At 42.8% G+C, this 20,640-nt stretch overlaps 1 protein-coding gene across 1 annotated transcript in view; it reads right to left on the reverse strand.

Moving 5' to 3' along the window:
* Positions 1–20,640, reverse strand: part of LOC135706293 (mucin-2-like) — a 204,437-nt gene that overhangs the window by 163,806 nt on the left and 19,991 nt on the right. The window contains exon 2 of the mRNA XM_065227859.1: positions 1,988–2,120. Within this exon, the coding sequence (XP_065083931.1) occupies positions 1,988–2,062 (75 nt within the window). The 5' untranslated portion in view covers positions 2,063–2,120. The remainder of the gene's footprint in view (positions 1–1,987; positions 2,121–20,640) is intronic.

The raw sequence follows: 20,640 nt of genomic DNA on the forward strand, positions 1-20,640 counted from the left end.
TCTAGAAAATTTGAAGTGATTGGGGATATCAGCCATCATGACGGTCATTTTTGGACTCTTCAACAAATCTCCTTAAACCAAAGTAATGTAAATACAACATAGAAAACGATGTAGAAAAACTTAATGTCAAACTCGTTGCATAAAAAAAAAACATTTCAAAAACTATTGTTCTGCGATTTTGCTCAAGTTTCCAGCATAAAATTCTAACAATATTAATTTAAATTATCTTTTTTTAATGAAGAATAATGACCTTATTATTATTCAAGCTAACAATACTTTATCGGGTTTTTTTTTACCCAAATTTACTAAAAACAATCTGCATATATTTTCCTGAAAAAAAAACATCATTTTTTGTATTAAATTTATTTCAGGCGTGATTACAAATAGAATTGATGTTTTTAAACTATGTCTTCAAATATTTATTACGCTATTAAAAAACAGATTGAAAATGCCCGAAACTCAGACCATGAATAAAAACTAATCTGCAAAGTTTTATGCAAATCGGAGAAGGCCGAGTCTGAAATATATTTATGTTTTGCGCGATTTTGATCCATAAAAATGTTGAGTCGTGTTTTGATCTACTTTACATTGTGAAACAAATGTTGAGCCTCAATGCTCAAGAACGATATTTGCGGTATGACTCTTTTTCTTCAACCAAAATGGATACCTTTCTGGTTTATCTCAAATTCCAGAGAGTAGGTTGGATCATTTATTTTTTTCTCTTAATTGCATGAAACCTAATTGTATGCTATGGTCAATCATTAGCATTTCTGCGAAAATTCGGCCAATTGATTTTAATGGCGTATTCGAAATTTTTCAATAAATCGTAGCACGAAAAAGTCACATCTGACCAGATGCTATTTAAAAAAAATCAGCCTAAATAAGTGCACTTATACTCGTAGCTAATGATAAAAGTCGTCAGGCTTTCCAATCCATAAAGATCCCCGATTGAACCGGCATGATATGCTCAATAACCGAGCCTTTACTGTCTGTGCTAACGAGAAACACCCAAGCTCGTACAACGTGCAATTGCATTTTTACCGTTCTCATTCCCACACCCACGCGGCAGAGAACATCCACTTTCAAGGTTAGTGTCAACTGCAGCCCCACGAGCGACGTCCTATAACTCGGTAATGTGTCACCAAGCCATAGATACATTCAACCAACCGAGTAAAGATGCATTTCTGCTCAAAAACAATACATCAGATCCGCGACTGATAACAATTCCCGAACAACAATTGCTACTGCACCTACTGATGTGGGTACTGTTGGGAAGATTTCCTCGGAAAGATTGCTAATTGCGAAGAAGAATCCAAGAAATGTCGCCAGCAGAGTGAAGCTACCTACTGCTGCGCATAATTGAATTGTCTACTTCCGCTGCTTAATTGCGACAAATGGAACTCTGGTGCAGACTGCATCGCAGTGCACGCGTTGCGATTGTCGATAACCCAGATTTTCCGCGATGGGTATGGTGGATTATAGCAATTTGTCTACTTTTAACCAGGAGAAACCGTGTAAGGAACGAGCAAGATCTCTTTCGTCATGTCTGACGTTCTTGATCTTAGCAGCAGTGGCTATAGCTTTCACTTTTCTCAAAGTCCATAAACCAACCGATAAATTGAGTGGCTTTACAGAGGCAGCGAGCCGCGTCTAAAAACCGGCGCATTCTCTCAAGGCAACCTGTATCTCGGCTATTCGAACGAATGTCGCAAATCATTCCACTCGAAGATTGCGCTACGAGACCTTTGCTACTGCCATATGCCGCAGCAGCTTACTCATAAAAGTGATTCAGAGTAGCTAGCGATGAAAAAGAAACCTGCCCGACTTATACAACCCAATTTTCGGCTCAGATCCAATTCACATCACTTTACCTACCCACACACACACACATACAAACACAAAAACACAAAAACACGTGAATATCTACTTGCAAATTTGAACATGTGGCTGGAAGGATGGGATAATAATGGAGCTCGGTAATACTTACGTTAATGGCATCGATTAATCCGAAAATCACAAATAACGACAACGCGGCCGTTATGAGTAGTTTGCTCCACCTCATCTCATCGGATGGTTAGCACTGCGGCCCACGGGGCCCCGAACGGTGGGACGGTTGGATGCTGCAAAGGAAAGCGAAAAAATGAAACAAACAGTTAGTGAAACAATCCACTGAAACGGCTACCTACATGATTGCAATCGCAGATTCAGTCCAGATTGAAATTTTTCGACACTTTCTCCAATCAATTGTGACAGGGGCAACCGAAAATTTCCCAAGCTTGTAATAGTAAATTTTGTGTCTTATTACGATTGAATTTAAACTACCGTCAGAATAATCACGCAATTTCGTAACTTCAAGCATGGAAAGTTTGAAAATTACTTAACTAGGGAATTTTTGCCAGAAATTTAATAAGCCGGTACGTTGTGGACAATACCCTTAACTGGAAAACAAACACTAGCGAATCTAATCCGGTTCAATTACACAACGTTTGTATGTAGCCGCAGACACTACTGTTCGCGACGGGAAAATTAAAACACAAAATAAAATGAAACGTAAAGTAATAGGAGTAAAACGACACGCATAGAGTTGGCCAGTCAACGTGATCTTGTTGAGATAAACAGCTACGGTTTGAATGCATAAACAGATTTAGTTAACCATCAAGCAAATTTGTACGGTTGAGTCGGATGAGAAACGTGTCGGTGTCCATGTTTCAAATGAATGGCCATTTATTATTTCTTTTGCTTTTCGGTTTGGCTTCTCTCCTATTTGCTTCCGGAGAAGAGGATTATTTGCCACAACACTGCGCACAGTGGAGGTTTCGGAAGCGAAAAGGATTATGATTGGCTGCCGCTGAAATCCAAATATGAAATATGTTTTCATTTAGGTAAAAGGATCAGGGAATCTTTTTTACACAATTTCATTCGGCGCATGCTTTGCCGGAACAAATCCGTTTCCTTTTTCATGAATAAAAAATCATGAAATTAAAAAAATTGCTTTCCCACGAAATCATGACAATGATCCATGATTTCATGATGGAAATTTACGATTTCATAATGCAGCGGAATCATGCCCACTACAAGCATTACACGGTGCTATGTTTTGAACCTGAGTTCCAAATTGTGCACGAAGTTTGGAATTGGAGTTGAGGAGGTCAAGAACAAGAGAACTGCTTTCAGGTTCCACCATGAATTCCCGTTTGTTGGCTGAGCGGAACGAGCTTGCAGTAGCTACCGTGGCAGATGGACATGTTTTCAAAGGAGAGCACGCAAGCTACAATCAACCAGTTCACTGTATTGCTCAAGAACCAATTTGTCGCTTCTGAATCGCAACTAAAATCGCATTTCAAGAATGGTCAATCAACGAACGTTGAAACTTTATCAGAAGTGAAGTAGGGGTATTTCAAATAAATTCTAGAAGTCTGGACCAGTTCATGTTGATCCTCGTTGACCGTCTACGACTGGTACTATTACCACCGACGAACCGACATGCCACTGGAGCATTTCGTTTGTCCGCAATTCGATTTGTCAAATGAGCGATTTGATCTGTCAAACGGGCGATCAGATCTGTCAAACGAGGTGAGACGCAAACCAAGTCAATATAAATTTTACGTGTGTTCGTGTCCTTGCTCATAATATGTCGCGATCGGATGAGTAAGTTACCTTACCTTACCAATCAGGCTAAGGCCTTGTTGTCCTCTGCTGTCCGAAGAAGTCGTCTCCACTCTACTCGATCCATGGCCACAGTTCGCCAGCCTCGTAGTCTGCGAAGGGTCCGCAGGTCACCTTCTACTTGGTCGATCCACCTTGCCCACTGCGCGCCTCTTCTTCTTATTCCTGTTGGGTCGCTTTCTAGAACCATTTTCACTGGGTCGTCGTGCGGCATTCTTACGACGTGCCCAGCCCACCGTAGTCGCACAATTTTTGCAATGTGGACGATGGATGGTTCTCCCAGCAGCTGGTGCAATTCGTGGTTCATTCGCCTCCTCCACGTTCCGTCATCCATCTGCACTCCACCGTAGATGGTACGCAACACCTTCCGTTCGAAAACACCAAGGGCGCGTTGGTCCTCCACGAGCATAGTCCAGGTCTCGTGGCCGTAAAGGACCACCGGTTCAATCAGCGTCTTGTAGACAGTCAACTTCGTGCGGCGGCGAATTTTATTCGACCGGAGCGTCCTCCGGAGTCCAAAGTAGGCACGATTCCCTGCCATAATGCGTCTTTGAATTTCTCTGCTGGTATCATTTTCGGCGGTCACCAGTGAGCCCAAATACACGAACTCATCGACCACCTCGATTTCGTCACCGTCAATCTGAACTCGGGGTGGGAGGCTAACATTGTCTTCCCTAGAACCTCTTCCTTTCATGTATTTTGTCTTTGATGCGTTGATGGCAAGTCCAATCCGTCTAGCTTCAGCCTTCAGTCTGATGTACGTTTCGGCCATCATCTCAAAGTTCCGTGCCATAATGTCAATGTCATCGGCGAAGCCTAGGAGCTAGATGGACTTCCTGAATATCGTGCCACTCGTGTCTATCCCAGCTCTTCTGATCACACCTTCTAACGCGATGTTGAACAGCAGACACGAAAGTCCATCACCCTGCCGTAACCCCCTTCGAGATTCAAAGGGACTCGAGAGTGTCCCCGATACTCTAACAATGCACATCACTCGATCCATCGTCGCCTTAACCAATCGCGTCAGTTTATCCGGGAGTCCGTACTCGTGCATAATCTGCCATAGCTGATCTCGATCGATTGTGTCGTATGCGGATTTGAAATCTATGAACAATGTGTGGTCACGTTGTATTCGCGGCATTTCTGCAGAACCTGCCGAATCGCGAAAATTTGGTCCGTTTGGTTTGGCGCGGGAACCCATGAATCCCGCCTGGTATTGCCCCACGAACTCTCTTGACAGACGGCGGCATAGAATTTGGGAGAGTACCTTGTAGGCGGCGCTCAGCAGTGTGATCGCGCGGTAGTTGCAGCAATCCAACTTGTCGCCCTTTTTGTAGATTGGGCATACGACACCTTCCATCCACTCCTCAGGTAATATCTCCTCCTCCCAAATCTTGGCAATTACCCAGTGCAGCGCTCTAGCCAGTGCTTCACCACCGTATTTTAATAGCTCACTTGGTAGTTGATCTACACCAGTTGCTTTGTTGTTCTTCAGCCGACCGATCTCCTCCTCAACTTCTTGAAGATCGGGGGCCGGTAGCCTGTCGTCTTCTGCGCGTGCTTCAAGGTCTGTTGCCGTGCCACCTTCGTTTTCTGCTGCTTCACCGTTGAGGTGCTCGTCATAGTACTGCTTCTACCTCTCAATCACCTCACACTCGTTCGTGAGAAGGTTACCGTCCAAGTCCTTGCACATATCGGCTTGCGGCACGTAGCCTTTGCGCGAACTATTTAGCTTCTCGTAGAACTTCCGTGTGTCGTTTACGCGGTACAGATTTTCCATCGCCTCGCGATCTCGGTCTTCCTGCTGACGCTTCTTCCTTCGGAAAACCGAGTTTTGTCTATTCCGCGCTTGTCTGTATCGCTCCACATTCAATCTCGTGCGATGTTGCAGCATTCTCGCCCGTGCTGCATTCTTCTCCTCTACTAACAGTTTGCATTCGCCGTCAAACCAGTCATTTCTTCGGTCCGGGATTGCAGTACCTAGTGCCGCTACAGCAGTACTACCTATGGCTGAACGGATGTCCCTCCAGCCATCTTCAAGAGAAGCTGCGCCAAGCTGCTCTTCCGTGGGTAGTGCAACTTCCAGCTGCTGCGCGTATTCCTGGGCAACTCCGGCGTCCCGGTGTTATGCACCGTCGAGAGTTTTGAGCGCATGCATACTGCAACTAGGTAGTGGTCCGAATCTATGTTCGCACTGCGGTACGTGCGGACGTTGATAATGTCGGAGAAGAATTTTCCGTCGATTAGAACGTGATCGATTTGGTTTTCTGTGTGTTGGTCAGGTGATCTCCAGGTGGCTTTGTGGATATCCTTGCGGGGGAAAAAGGTACTTCGAACTACCATACCCCGGAAGGCTGCAAAGTTCACGCATCGTTGGCCGTTGTCGTTGTATAAACTCTCCATATCTTGATATATGACCACTTTTTTCAATATATCTTTATGGTTATCTCGCCCTTTTAAACGGTAGGTCTAGTAGGCTAATATTGTTCTATATCTCGATCTCTCCATATCTCGTGTTGAGTGGGATTTTAGCGGCAGCCAATTTTGTTCCTAAAATCCCCACTGTGAAACGTAGTGTTTAAAAGTGTAATTCTATATCAGATCTTTCACTAACAATTCAAGTTATTCAATCAAAGCTTAATAGCTTAAAGGAATCATAAGATACAGCTATTGTTTAGTTGAAAAAGTTGCACGTATGAATTGTTGAGATATTGTTTAAAATCGAATACTGCTTCTTGATTCTAAATTCGTTCTACGAGTTTCAATTGGAACGCCATTGGATTTTCTTCGTCCTACGGATAAACGTAGAAAAAAGGGATTCGCTGGGTGCGCTTCTTTTGTTTTGAGAACAATGAGCGTAAATACAGTCAGGAATCCTTATTGCCGGGGTAACGGGGGCGTGAATACCCAAGTAACATTGCAAGCTTTATAGAGGTTTTATAGCATTCTACAAGTCTAAATCATGGTCTACAGAACCTTCATAAAACCAAAATTGTTACTTGGGTAAGGAACCGCGAATAACGATACCCACAGCTTATGGGATTTTCACTAATAGGGGCTGTGGTGGATTATCTCATTTGTTACAATATATAGAGCTATACTGTCTTGGACAAAATTGTTGTACTGAGATAGACCAACAAGCCTGTGTCATTGGATTCAGGTTTAATTAGGAACTACGCCGCTAGAGGCACTTCACTTTTATGTTACTTATGACGGGCGATATAACAAAGTTGTTTAAGTGACCAAGTCCTTTCGGTTGGTGGGCATAATAGTTCAGAACTCTCTCAATACGCAGCGCTAGTGTGCACATGAGCTTCCTATATAAGCTGTATCTCAAAATCCTGGCCATATAGAACGTTATTGTCTTGAGCAAAGTTGTTCAGGTGGCCAAGTCCTTTCGGATGGTGGTCATATTATTTAAGAACTCTCTAACTACGCTGCGCTAGTGTGCACATGAACTTCCTTAATATGTTATTTATGGAAAGCTTGTCCATATAAGATGTTGCTGTGCAATGCGAGGACACCTGTAAATCGATTTCGGACGCAATTTTAAAATCCAAGATGGCGGTCATCGATTCTAAAAAAGCTATCAAATACCCTACAATGTGGATATTTTCGGAAAGGGGACGCCGTGTAAATGCTGGAAATCGATGCCAGACATCATTTTGAAATCCAAGATGGCGACCATTAGTATAAGAAAAACTGTCACATACGCTACAATATGGGTATTTTCAGAAAAGGGATGACGTGTAGAGGCTGGAAATCGATGCCAGATGTCATTTTGGAATCCAAGATGGCGGCCATCGGTTCAAGAAAAACTGTCAAATACCCTACAATATGGGTATTTCCGAAAAGGGGACGACGTGTACAGGCCGGAAATCGATTCCAGGCTACATTTTAGAATCCCAGATGGGGGCCATCGCTTCAAGAAAAACTGTCAAATACCATACAATATGGGCATTTTGGGAAAGGGGACGACGTGTAGAGGCCGGAAATCGATGCCGCATGCCATTTTTAAATCCAAGATGCAGCCATCAGTTCAAGAAAAACTGTAAAATTCGCTACAATGTGGGTATTTTCGGAAAGGGTATGGCGCGTAGAGGCCGGAAATATATGCCCGACGTCATTTTGGAACCCAAGATGGTGGCCATCGGTTCGAGAAAAACTGTCGAATACTCTAAAAGATGAGCATTTCCGGAAAGGGGACGAAGTGTAGAGGCAGGAAATCGATGCCGTTTGATCGTTGTATAAAAAAGAAATTGAAAGTGTTCAGTATTGCCTTAATCAAGTGTTCAATTGCTATGAAACAAAACTATTTGACAAAAACAAAAGGCTTCAAAGATCTTAATTCTCAGAGCATCTGAAAACAATGCCAAAAGGGGACAAACAAGGGTTCTCAATCATGTTTTTCTCTAAAGCGAAATTTACAGGAAGCAAAGATCCCTGGGCATTATCGTGGCAATAAGAAAAGTTGGATGACCCGAGAATTATTTGAGGACTGGATAAACAACTGCTTCTCACCACTTTCAGAAGAGTTTTGCGCAGCCAAGAACATTGGCTTTAAGGCTTTGCTGCTCCTTGATAACGCTCCGTCGCATCTGCCCACCATAAGCAATCCCAACATAATGCTTCTATACATTGCCACCAAAGATCACGTATTTGATTCAACCCCTTGATCAAGGCATCATCAAAAATTTCAAGCTGAAGTATGTCAAGAGAAGCTACAGTTTTATTCTGGAAACAGCCGAGAATGAAGGCCTTTCACTAGCGGATACACGAAAGTAGTTCAGCATCAAGAATTGTTTCGACTGCTTGGATTTGTTTCTAAAGGACATAAAACAAAGCACGTTGGTAAACTGATTGAAGCACGCAAACCAAAAATTTATTACAATTAATGCTAGTTACAATTCCTATCATCCTCTGTTCATGAACATCGCAGCGAATGTAAGAAGGTGACCTTACAGGTGATGTAATGTTTTTTTGTCTTTTTTATTTCGTGTTCTATCAACGCTTTCGACTATACCAGTAAGCTATTTATGTATAACATTGTAGAACGACGCACACACTTGCCTCTAATTTCTCCAGAAGAAAAGCATACGAAACCGAGTATGAGAGGAAATGAGCACTTCGTGTTTGCTTTTAGGCTATCCATATTCAGAAGCATGGAGAGAGCAGTGAAGAAAGCATAGGTCTGATAATAATCACAACGTTCGTGGTTCGAGTCCAGTCGGCATCCTTTTTCCAATTTTTTTCGACATAAGTCATTTCACTCACCAATACACTCCACATTTCGATCTCCAATTTTCTTGCATTGGACCGCAGCTAGGTATATCGCATCCTCGGTTCATGCGGTCTCCACTAACACCCTCTGATGATGAATCCCACATAATTGTAAGCGAATCTAACATCCCCCGGTTGGGTGAGAAAATTGTTCCGTCATATTTCCCGCATTCACAATGCAATGAAGACGACAACGAGGATTTGCAGATCATGTCCGAAATTCAACAAATTCACGAAAACTTTGGTGCGTAGGGGATAAGAAACACGGTCAAATTAATCATAAGAGATACACCGCCTACAGCAGATGAAATTGTTTGCGAACTGGACCCATCTACAATGAATATGGATTATATTTTCATCCCACCACGGCAGAAATCGAGTTCAAAATAAATCAACTCTCCGAGTTCGAAAGCTTCTGCACAATGGACAGTAATGTCGAACAGAGTGCAAAAATGCAAGATTTGCTAAAGGATGTCGAAACGTTGCCATCTTGCTCGATGCTACGTTATATACATTATACAAATTATACACAATATGCTTGGTAAGCATTATTCAGAAAAAATTAATGCGAGGCAAGATTTTGAGCTCCAAAATTACCCGTAAATGGGTCCAAGCTAACTGTGCTGAACTGAACTGAACTATAGCCACTAAATGCCCCTTCGAAAGCCAATTGCTACCATTTTGGATCCTAAAATGGTGGCACACATTGATTTTGGATTGAATCGATGACCGCCATCTTGGATTTTAAAATGGCGTCTGATTTTTTTTTTTAATTATAGTCACTTTAACGCTCTTGGGTCATTCGTGACTTGTCCGGAGGTGAGATTTGAAGTCGTGACTTTGGCGTGAGAGGTATGGATGCTTACCACTACGCCGGGGTCACCGAAATTGATTTACAGCCTCTCTACACGTCATCCCTATTCCGTTTCGTGTCCTCGCAGCAACATCTTATATGGACAAGCTTTCCAGAAATAACATACTAAGGAAGTTCTTGTGCACTCTAGTGCCGCGTAGTGGGAAAGTTCTTAAATAATATGACCACCATCCGAAAGGACTTGGTTAAACAACTTTGCTGAAGACAGTAACCTTCTATGTGGCCAGGATTTTGAGATACAGCTTATATAGGAAGCTCATGTGCACACTAGCGCTGCGTAGTGAGGGAATTCTGAACTAATTTGGCCACCATCGAAAAGAACTTGGTCACTTAAACAACTTTGCTGAATACAGTAACTTTTTATATGGCCAGGATCATGAAATATTCTATGTTGGACCTAAGATCCATATATTATATCGCCCGTCATAAGTAACATAAAAGTGAAGCGCCTCTAGCGGCGTAGTTCCCAATTAAACCTGAATCCAATGACACAGCCTTGTTGGTCTATCCCAGTACAACATATTTGTCAATGACAGTATAGCTTTATATATTGAAACAAATGAGATAATCCACCACAGCCCCTATTAGTGAAAATCCCATATGCTGTGGGTTTCCTTATTCGCGGATAGCCCGGCAATAAGGATCCGGCAATAAGGGATACCGGTAATAAGGAATCCGGCAATAAGGATTCTTGACTGTATTCATACAATGCGCTCTACTAGGATATATGTTGTAGCTAATGAAATAACGCATCGGAACAAACCTATTATTGATTTGTGCACGGGAAATCATTGAAATAATTGATCTTTTTTTTTTTTTTCTTTATTAGAGTGACTTTTAGCGAAGACAACAAATCAAGAAGACTGGCAACTTTGCCAAAATCCAAGCGACAGATACAGTAGTGCTGCACTTGAGTGAAGGTGGAAGCAACGCATAGAAAAATGAGCAAATATACAAACCTTTCTTCTGAGGATGTAATCTTTGCTATCAAATACGTTCGAAGCATTTCCCTTTGAGCGGCAGATGACGCGATTGTACCTGTCTCATAGCGTTTTTGAATGAGAAAATGGAAGAGTTGCCAGTCTTCTTGATTTGTTGTTTTCGCTTTTAGCCACTGGCTGGTTCATCACTTGATATAATTGATCTTTTCTGATCGATAGAACGGAAAGGGGCGATTACGACGAAGTAGCGCTCTACCCTGCAAATTTATTACGGTACAACTAAAAACAGTCACGCGCCACAAAACAATCTAAAAACATTCTAGCTCGCTCGACAACACAATGTTATTGTTTTGTTCTTTCTGTTGCCTCACACGAGTGGCAGCTATGTTGATGCCGTCGGTGAGGCCTGCGATAAAGATAGGCCAACCGACAGTGTTGCCAAATCCGTTTTCGTTGTCTGCTGCTAGGGGTCAAACCATCGAGGCTGCCTTCGAAGACGGGAAGAGCGGTGAGGTAGAACATCTACCGGTTAGGTTTCAGCTGCTAACTCGAACTCAGTTGCTGTCGTAGAAGACATTGACGAAATCGATGTACTCGTAGTCGCTGGTGGACCACATCTCGGTGACGGCGGTAGTTGATGCTGAGCTAGAGGCTTGCGATGATGATGATTGGACAGGCTCGTCCAGTGCAAGCGACGACGGTGACTGAGGTAGGTTCCAGGCAGACATCAGGACGTTCAACGGAAATGAACTGTGTGAGCTCACGGCTTGTCTGACTGGTAACTTGGCATTCGAACTAGTGGAATTTCGACTACGCAACTGGTTGACGTGCGAGCGCAGCATCCGAGCATCGGTCCACACGTTATACATTACGTTGTCGATTCGCTCGAGAACTATACCAGGTACCCATTTCCAGGTGTTTTTGGTGTAGACCTTGGCGGAGACAGCATCGTCGCTGTTGAACGATCGTCTAGATGTACTCGGAGTACGAGTCGACGAGAAGTAGTCACCCTCGATTGGTCCGGTGTAATCGATGTGAACGCGTTGCCATGGGCCAACTGTTTTCGGCCACGGCATCGGTGTAGCATGAGGAGGAGACTTCGCAACGGACGCACACTGCGCACAGGCCTTGACATAACCAACGATTTGTTCGTCGAGTGACGGCCAGTACACATAGCTCCTGGCAATAGTTTTTATCCGCTGCATACCCCGATGGCCTCGATGAAGCTGGTCCAAGCATCGTTTTTGGTGTTTCGATGGAATGACAAGTCGTTCGGCAAACAAAATGCACCCATTCACTGCGGTGAAGGATTCCAGTCTGGCGTGGAATCGTTTGATCTCCGGTTCGACTTGCTTAGATTGCGGTCAGGCTGACTATAGCTCTGCTCCGCCTTGGTGAGTGCTCTCGAGGCGTACTGCACCACCTTGATGGAGCCATCGGAGAACTTATGGCTGATTGTGGCCCCGAGACCGACTGATGAAGCATCGGCGGACACAATGATCTCCTTCTTCGGATCGAAGTGTGTAGGTAATAGGTCCGAAGTAAGAATCTGCTTGAATCGGTCGAACGCCTGTTGACACTCCGTATTCCAATCAAACTTCGATTCTGTTTTGAGGAGGTTATCGAGGGGGTAGCGGAGCGCTCGCATATTAGACACGAACTTGCCACAATAGTTAATAGCGCCAAGGAAGGAGCGTCGATATACATCGGAAGGAGGAGGAAGCTTGCTAATCGCTTCAACTTTTGCTGGATCCGGTCGAAGCCGGTAGCGTCGATGATGTGTCCGAGATAACGAATTTGTCGCTTTCCAAATGAACACTTCTCAGCTTTGATCGTAAATCCAAAGTCTAGAATTCGCTGAAGAACGACTCGGAATTTGCGGTCGTCCTCTTGCTGGTTTTCACCGCCCACAACAACGTCATCAAGATAACCAGATGTTCCTGGTAGGTAAGCTAGCATTGTGTCGATGAGTTGCTGGACAACTCAGGAGCAATTTTCACACCCGGCGGAAGGCGGTTGTAGAGGTAGAGCCCACGGTGCCCGAAATTTTTCATCGACCAGTACCTGCAGGAAAGCGTCCGAAAGATCAATCTGACTGAACGCTTGGCAGTTCGCTAGCTTGGCAAATATATCTTCCGGTAGAGGCAACGGGTACTGGTGCGATTGAAGAGCGGAGTTCAAGCCAGTCGAGTAATCTCCGCAGATCCTAATTGCTCCATTCGCCTTGCGCACGACAACTATAGGTGCAGCCCATTCCGAGTAATCGATTGGCGAAATGATCTTCAGCTTCTCCAATCTATCCAACTCCTGATTAACGGCATCGTATATTGCATATGCAACGGGCCGTTTGGGACAAAACACGGGTTTACAGCATGTCTTGAGTTCGAACATGACGGCCGTTTTGATGCACAACCCGAGCTTACAACTGAACACCTTCGGGAAGGTTGACCTGAAGAGGCAGAAATATTCCAGCAAAAATTGTCCATCGGTACTGACCAGAGATCGAAGATGTCCACCAAGTAGGATCCGAGAAGCTGCAGTGGTTTCTCCGTCACTCCGTAACGTTGCACAAGAACTCGCCTTCAAGCAGCAAGGTATTACAAGAAGCGGTCTTCGCCTTGACCGTCCATGGCCCCAGCTCCGGAGATCCGATCTTCTCCCAAATTTGCTTGCAAATAACCTTGATGTCCGAGGCGGTATCGAGTTGCAGCTGAATCGACGTCCCGCATATACTTACGGGCACGAACCTTCCGTCGTTGGTGCACGCTGCATATGTCGACGATTACCACCTTGCTATCCACCGAATGCTTCTTCCTTCTACCCCATCGTAGGCTGGCGTGCTTTGTTCGCACTACTACAATAGCCTTCTCGATGTCCAAATTGAGCACATTCGGAACACTTGTGCTGCTTGTAGCCGCAGTTGCGAACATAATGTAGTCCGCCACAAAACCAACACGGTGAATCTGGTTTGCATTCACTATCGCTCAATGCCTGGCTTGGGGACTCAAAGTCACGCTTTTTAATTTTCTTTTTTCCTTGATTTGTTTTCCGTCGATCTTGTTTTCCATGCTGAGCACCAATGCTACCGACGCTAGGAAGGCAGCTCCCACACCTGGACCCTACCTATCAACCCATCAACTCATGAACCGGGGACCAACGGCTTTACTTCCCTTCCGAAATGCCGTTTCCGTACTACATTTTTTGAAAAATTTCAAGAGTGCTGTTTTGAAAGTTTTACAAGATCCAAAATGGCTTAATTTCAGCAAACATGTGAATCATTGTCCATTACACATAATTTCGCAAAGTTGCATACAAATCGGAGAAGGTCATTCAAAAATATTTTTTTTTCTTTGCTATTTTACCTGGAACTGCTCTAAAAACTGTTTAATTGGTAGAATCTGAGAACCATATAGCAAAACCTTAAGTCTAAAGCCAATACCACACGAGCTTCTCGACTGCACTCAACATATTTTTCTGAAGCACTTCCATCCCCAAGTAACATTGCAAGTTTTATAGAGGTTTTAAAGCATTCTACAACTCTAAATCAGTGCCTACAGATCCCTCGTAAAACGCAAATTGTTAGTTCAGAAGTTATAAGTTGAGAGCATCCTATGCCCAGGGAAGTCGAAACCCGAAAGTTTTCCTCGACCGGACCGGGAGTTGAACCCGCTGCCTACAGTTTGGTAATACCGTACCTTACCTGACTAGGCTATCTGAGCCCCCGAGAATCAAAAAAACAAGAAATTATTACCAGTTTCATTCCAACGTGGCGGATATATTTGACATTCAAATGTTATACAATGTTGCTTAATAAAACGGAGGAATGTTACTAATGAATCTAGACGACAGTCCTCTCTATCCTTGGTGTTATTTACGGTATTCGTAGAATTAATAACCAGTAGAACAAGTCTAATTAAAATTATAACACACTCTTCTTACATGCAGCAACCACTCCTATATGTGGTAGTGGCGACGCAGCACCTTGCTTGTATTGATTTGCATCTGATCTCTATTACAGCCGCCGACCGGGCATTCACCAATGCGTCCATACCTCATCCGTATATCGGTGTACTTCGAGCTTCGAGTTTCAAATGAAAGGGAATCGACGAGACGACGAACAGTTACCCCCCTATCACCATAAGTGACCGTTTCGCCTTTGACGTCTGGTGCTGGTGCAAGATCTCGCGTACCTCTACTTCACTTCACCCAATTGCATTGATCGGTCGATAGAGTGCATAGCCGCAAGCGTGAGTGCGAAGATCTTGAGGTTTGATCTAGCAATCATAAGTTAGTTGGAATTGTGGGCAAACGTGGTGGCACACGAGAAGGTCGAGAGGGCCCCTTCGGAAGGACGTTTACAATGCAGGTCTCCGCGGCACTTGACAATCTGGTAGCATGATAGTTATTAGTAAAGTCGCAATGATATTTTCTCGTTGAATTGTAGCGCTTTAACGTGACTCCTGTTCACTTTGAATGATCCGTTTTATTACCTCAATAGAATTGTAATGCTTTTACAATTCAAACAACACTCCAATGCGGACTGTTAGATTTGTTATGGCTATACTAACACAAATCGGCCGCGTGCCATAACTACTTAGTAGCGCGAAGCTGGAGCTCTAAAATGGCGTGGAAAATGGCATATACAAAATCTGGTTTAGCGGGTTTTTCAAATCCCCAATGAACACCCAGCGCCAGTGCCGGCTGGCTGATTGAAGCATGCCAGTATAGGAAGCGAAGCAATGCTCCATTCGTCGGTTGGTTGGTTGCACTATATGACTGTAATATGCTCGCGTTCAGTTGGGTTAGCTTATGTATATGTAGCAGAAGCGCGTCTTGGAAGACGGTTTGAATATCCCGGAATCGATGTGCACGGGCAATTGCATCATAGACGTAGCGAAGGCGGTGGTAATCCTTTCGGTTCGAGTAATTCGTCGAGGTAGTTTAAATTTAGATTATTGCTACACAGTGTTGATCACATTGACTGAGCTGGTCGTGGAAAAAACATGGAGCCGAAAGACATGATGAAGGCGTTGAATGTTTTTAGACAAATATACTGGCAATTTCACCAAATTAGTCTCGATATACTAAACGAGAGGTTTTCAAGCTTTTTAATTAAGGTAGCGTTTGTTGAGCAACCCAGGTTTTGACAATATCTTTGATCATAGCTGCTACTGTTCATCTAGATTTTGCCGTAATCGCAGATATACCACAGCTTAGGATTTAAATAAAAACATATATCAGTGTATCGTTCAGAGGTTACAATTTTTACACAAACTACATAACAACTAAATAGTATCCGCGGAAAGTTGACCATCCACTGTCCATCATGTCGGCCAATAGGTGCGGGTCATAATTGCAGCAAAACCACCACCCCGCAGAAGGAAATGAGACACGCTGTTGGCGAGCTTTTTTCCGCCATTCAATGGAAATGAACCACGAGCATAAAGACAAATAGCAGCAACCCTGCGAGGAGGGGTCCATCGGCAGGCAGGGAAACAAACCGCACTTAACCACGTTAATGTGGAAGAATCATCACCAAACTCAAACTCGGTGCAGCATGGCGAATGTCCAACCGGCTGCGATTAATCATTCAAATGTTTCATTCAAGCAACAAATTTTCCTTTCTGGCGCCAAAAACGAAAACAACGTGAATGGAGCAAACGAAAGCAAAACACTGAGACGGGGAGATTTTTGATGTGTTAGGTATAGAAGTAATGAACGGATGGCCTCGACAGTGAAACGTGTCGGTCTGTGCCTACGATTGACGAGAAGGAAGCGGAAGAAATGGGTGAAAAACTAGAGAAGGTCCATAGCGCACTGACTCGCTGGGTATGGGGTAGGGTCGCGGAGTCGCGGAGCACACCACTCGCAACAACCCCCAATGACAATGGCGATGGCGGTGATCGTTTGGCGTAATAGTTGTAGGTACCCGTTCGTCATGAATTTCGCGCTTGACTGCGGACCGAAACTGTCATCAACTAGTTTTCCGAATTTCTTTTCCTCCGTTTGCAAGCGCTCCTAATGGAATCAAACTTTGTCATGTTTGTTTATTGTGATGTGTTTTCCTGACGAAATGAGGAAAGGTGCGTTTTTTCGTTACGAGATTACTGTGTCAAAATTTGAGCAAAACTGCGTTGAGGTGGAAAGTTACGAAACGCGTGAACCATTTCTTCAATGGTTTGGAGATTTATGAAGAAAGCAATTTTTGATATTGGATCAACCGGAGACACGAGCTCTGATATTTCATGTATTATTTTGGTTAATTCACCTAAAAGTTTTTCATCTTCAAAGATTGACATTTGCAAGCTAGAAAATGCATGTTTTAAATAATGACATTGGTGTCCATGAAGAAGTGTTCACTTCAAATCATGGGAAAATTCAATGAGTCGAGCACCACGGAAACAAAATTACCATCCTAAAACTGATGGCAGTAGAGCAAAACAGGCAATATTCCAATATTGTCTGATTGCAACACACTTTCCCGTTTGTCTGCAACAAAGTAATCCCAAATAACAGGTTTGGTTTTATCGTAGCCTTAAAGACCGGATTCGGACTAATCTGCTTGGATATCGATTTGGAAAATTCCTCTTTGATCCTTATGATTATTATGGTAATCGATGCCGCCATGGCACCTGAAAGCAAAATTCATGTAAGCAGTCAATTAAATATACTCACGGATGATGAGAATAATCCATCATTCACACAAAATTTGAATAAACTTTCCCGGCTTTATGTCAAAAAGGAAAAGGTCTCCCCTATTGTGGCAACTCCTTCCGATTTTCATGCTCTTCGCAAGGAACTTTTGTTGCCGTTGCGACCTAATATCCCAACTTGCTTGCCTAATAAAAACTCATTCGTATTAAAACTTCAATGATTAATTGTTATATTCTTCTTCTTCTTATTCGCATTTCAAGCTTATTTCTTAGCGCGTATTAGCTAATTGCGTGCTCTCAACTTAGTGTTCTAAATGCACTTCCACAGTTATTAATTGAGAGCTTTCGATGCCAATACCAATGCATGAATTTGTATATTGTGTGGCAAGCACAATGACACTCTATGCCAAGGGAAGTCGAGAAAATTTCCAACCCGAAAGATTCCCTCGACCGGACCGGGAATCGAACCCGCCGCCTCCGGCTTGGTAATACCATGCCTTTACTGACTAGGCTATGAGGCCCCATTGTTATATGCCTAATTGTTATTTGTATAGGTCTAAAATTAAATATGAAAGTTAATATAAACGTCTAGCTAGTAACATAAAGTTGCATGCACACTCTACAAGTTAAAATTTTGTATTTATGTATAATAAAAGCGAGAACAAAGTTTGTTAAAATACACATTTAGTACACACAAGAACACGTTAAAATTGCTTCGGGGGATGGTTATTGGATTGTCGCGGGTGGATATAGGACTAATGGAAAGAGAAGGAGACTTCGGTCTTGGGTCATTTCGCCAATTAGACCTACGACGATCTACGCTAGCTTCCAGTGTGGAGCTTCCAGCGGTTCACCAAACTTCGGCCATCAAAGCTAGTCCTCGAGTTTTGAGGTTAAGTAGACGACGCTTATCACGACATCTCGTGCTGGTTCCCTGTGCAAGCTACGTCGGACGGCAACCCTGGCCGTAGCTCGATCCACGACCAATCACGCTGGTTCCCTGGGTGAACCTAACCAGACGACGGCACCCAGCCCCCCTCGACCATTCGCCCGCGACCACGTGTCCCCTCAGCAGCCGGCCGGTCAACAAATTCACACCAAACTCACTGTAAGTGTAAGTTAGTTAGCAAATAAAAGGAGTAAAAGTTAATTTGTGTCTAGTGTCGTTTAATCAATGAAAGATTGCGATTCCCATGAAAAAAGCCGACCCTGAGAGCGAGAAGCCTCAAGCTCGAGCTAGCCAGTAAAAAGAGGAGGATATAGCCCACCCCAGACGACCTACGTGGCTAGACCAGAGGTCAGGGGAACCTTTTGACTAGCCCTTCTGGCCTGTCAGTAACAATTTTGATCTTCGTTAATGAGTTCAAGTTTTTACTTCCAATTGGCCGTCGGGGTAAATGTCACGTTTTGGCTGAAATCTTGGACGGATTCAAACGTCTTCTCAAATTTCTTCCTGCGAATGAACACCTTTTTTTACTTACGACACCTGGACGTCTGAGCGTCTGTTCAAGATTGTCTTGAAAGATACATACTTTATTCAGTTCACTGAAGTTGGTTGAATTTTACCGGGGTAAATTTTCAAATGACCGTTACACGTGAGAAATCGATAAATAACTACAAACTAAACTACAAAGTCTGAAATAAATCGACTAGTTATTTGATTTTTCACTAATTTTTAAACTTTTACCGAAAAGTTTTGTAGTTCAAATTTTTCTGAACGATGTAGGCCTGAATTAGTGTTGTACACAGTATATTTACTGTGGTCCGAAACGGCTATTTAGCGAAATAAATTATTTACTCCTTACTATTCATCGTAGGTAGTTAATGTCTTCGATTTAAATTAAATGTGCCTTCTTTTTTTGAAAAAAAAAATAATCAGAATTGTAACTTATTTGTTTTAAGGAGCTATATCTTAGAGCTAGCGTAACATTTGAAAAGTGCCTATCTTTTTTTGTAAACAAAATTTGCTAGGGCCTATACGCGTGAACCGAAGTACGCCCACGCAGACCAACAACATTATTGGATAGGAGATATTATCCCATACTCCCTACTTCTTAGCCTGACTATGTTAGCGAACTAGCAACTAGATTATGTGACTATGATAGCTATGTATCAATGGAGCCGCATGGTAGCAGGGCGGTCATCTGATAACTCAATGTGCTGATTTTCTGAAATAAACAAAGTGAGAATCAAGCAAACACAAAGTTTGCTTTGCCTTTCACCCTGCGCAAGTGTAGAGCAGTGGAGAAGAGAAGACAGACACACACCCAGACATAACGGAAGCTCAATCAAAAGTAACATTGCAAGTTTTATAGACGTTTTATAGCATTCTACAAGTCTGAATCGTGGTCTACAGAACGCTCCCCAAGTAACCACCAAGCCCGCTAACCACACGATAATCGCCTTTTTTGCGATATAAGGTACATATAGGGTTTCCGTACTTTATATCATAACGCTCATAAAACCAAAATTGTTACTTGGGCTGTGTAGTCATCGCTCCGACAGCTCCGACGCAAAGAGCGCCACTCAGTGTATGGTTGCAAATGGGAAACACAGCAAAAATTAAAAATTCTTCTTTGTTATGCCCTTCTTCATCTCTTATGCATGCAATCGTGGTAAGCAAAGTCAGCAAAGAATTCAAAGAAGACATTAGAACCACACACTCTTTGTCGAGTGTTGTGAGATGCATACACAAAGTTACGCTCTGAGGTGCTTTCCAGCTACCATGTCTAGGAGTAATTCAGCAAAAAACCAAAACATGATAACTTTAAAAAAAAATAACTCAAAAACGAAAAAACACACACTGATTTTTTTATGGGAAAGGCCAAAATTTTCAAGGAAAATATAAAAACATATTGCGCCCTCTGTCTACAAACCATGAAAACAAATACAATCAATGTTTTTCAATACAAAATTCAATTTTTTCAATAACATTCTATATTTTTTTTGAAATAATTAATTAATTACCTTTCATTTGATTTCTTGACCTTTTAAATCGGCTCAGAGGTTCAAAAGTTATATTTTTCTAAAGTCACTTTTGAAAAAAAAATTAAATATTTTTTTTTTTTGACTATTCTTATTTGTAAATGGTTACCCTAATGACAAAATAAAAAAAATAAGGGCCTAAAATTTTGCAATATAGAACAAAACAGTATTTTTTTTTTTATGAAATTCAGAGAACCACTATATCGTTTTGCTATGGAATTTCTGATGGGTAAAGCGATAT

This window comes from Ochlerotatus camptorhynchus, unplaced genomic scaffold (genome assembly GCF_037179485.1).
Source record: "Ochlerotatus camptorhynchus isolate MF236.1 unplaced genomic scaffold, CSIRO-AGI_Acam_v1.1 ptg000277l, whole genome shotgun sequence".
NCBI classification, from domain to species: Eukaryota; Metazoa; Arthropoda; class Insecta; order Diptera; family Culicidae; genus Ochlerotatus; species Ochlerotatus camptorhynchus.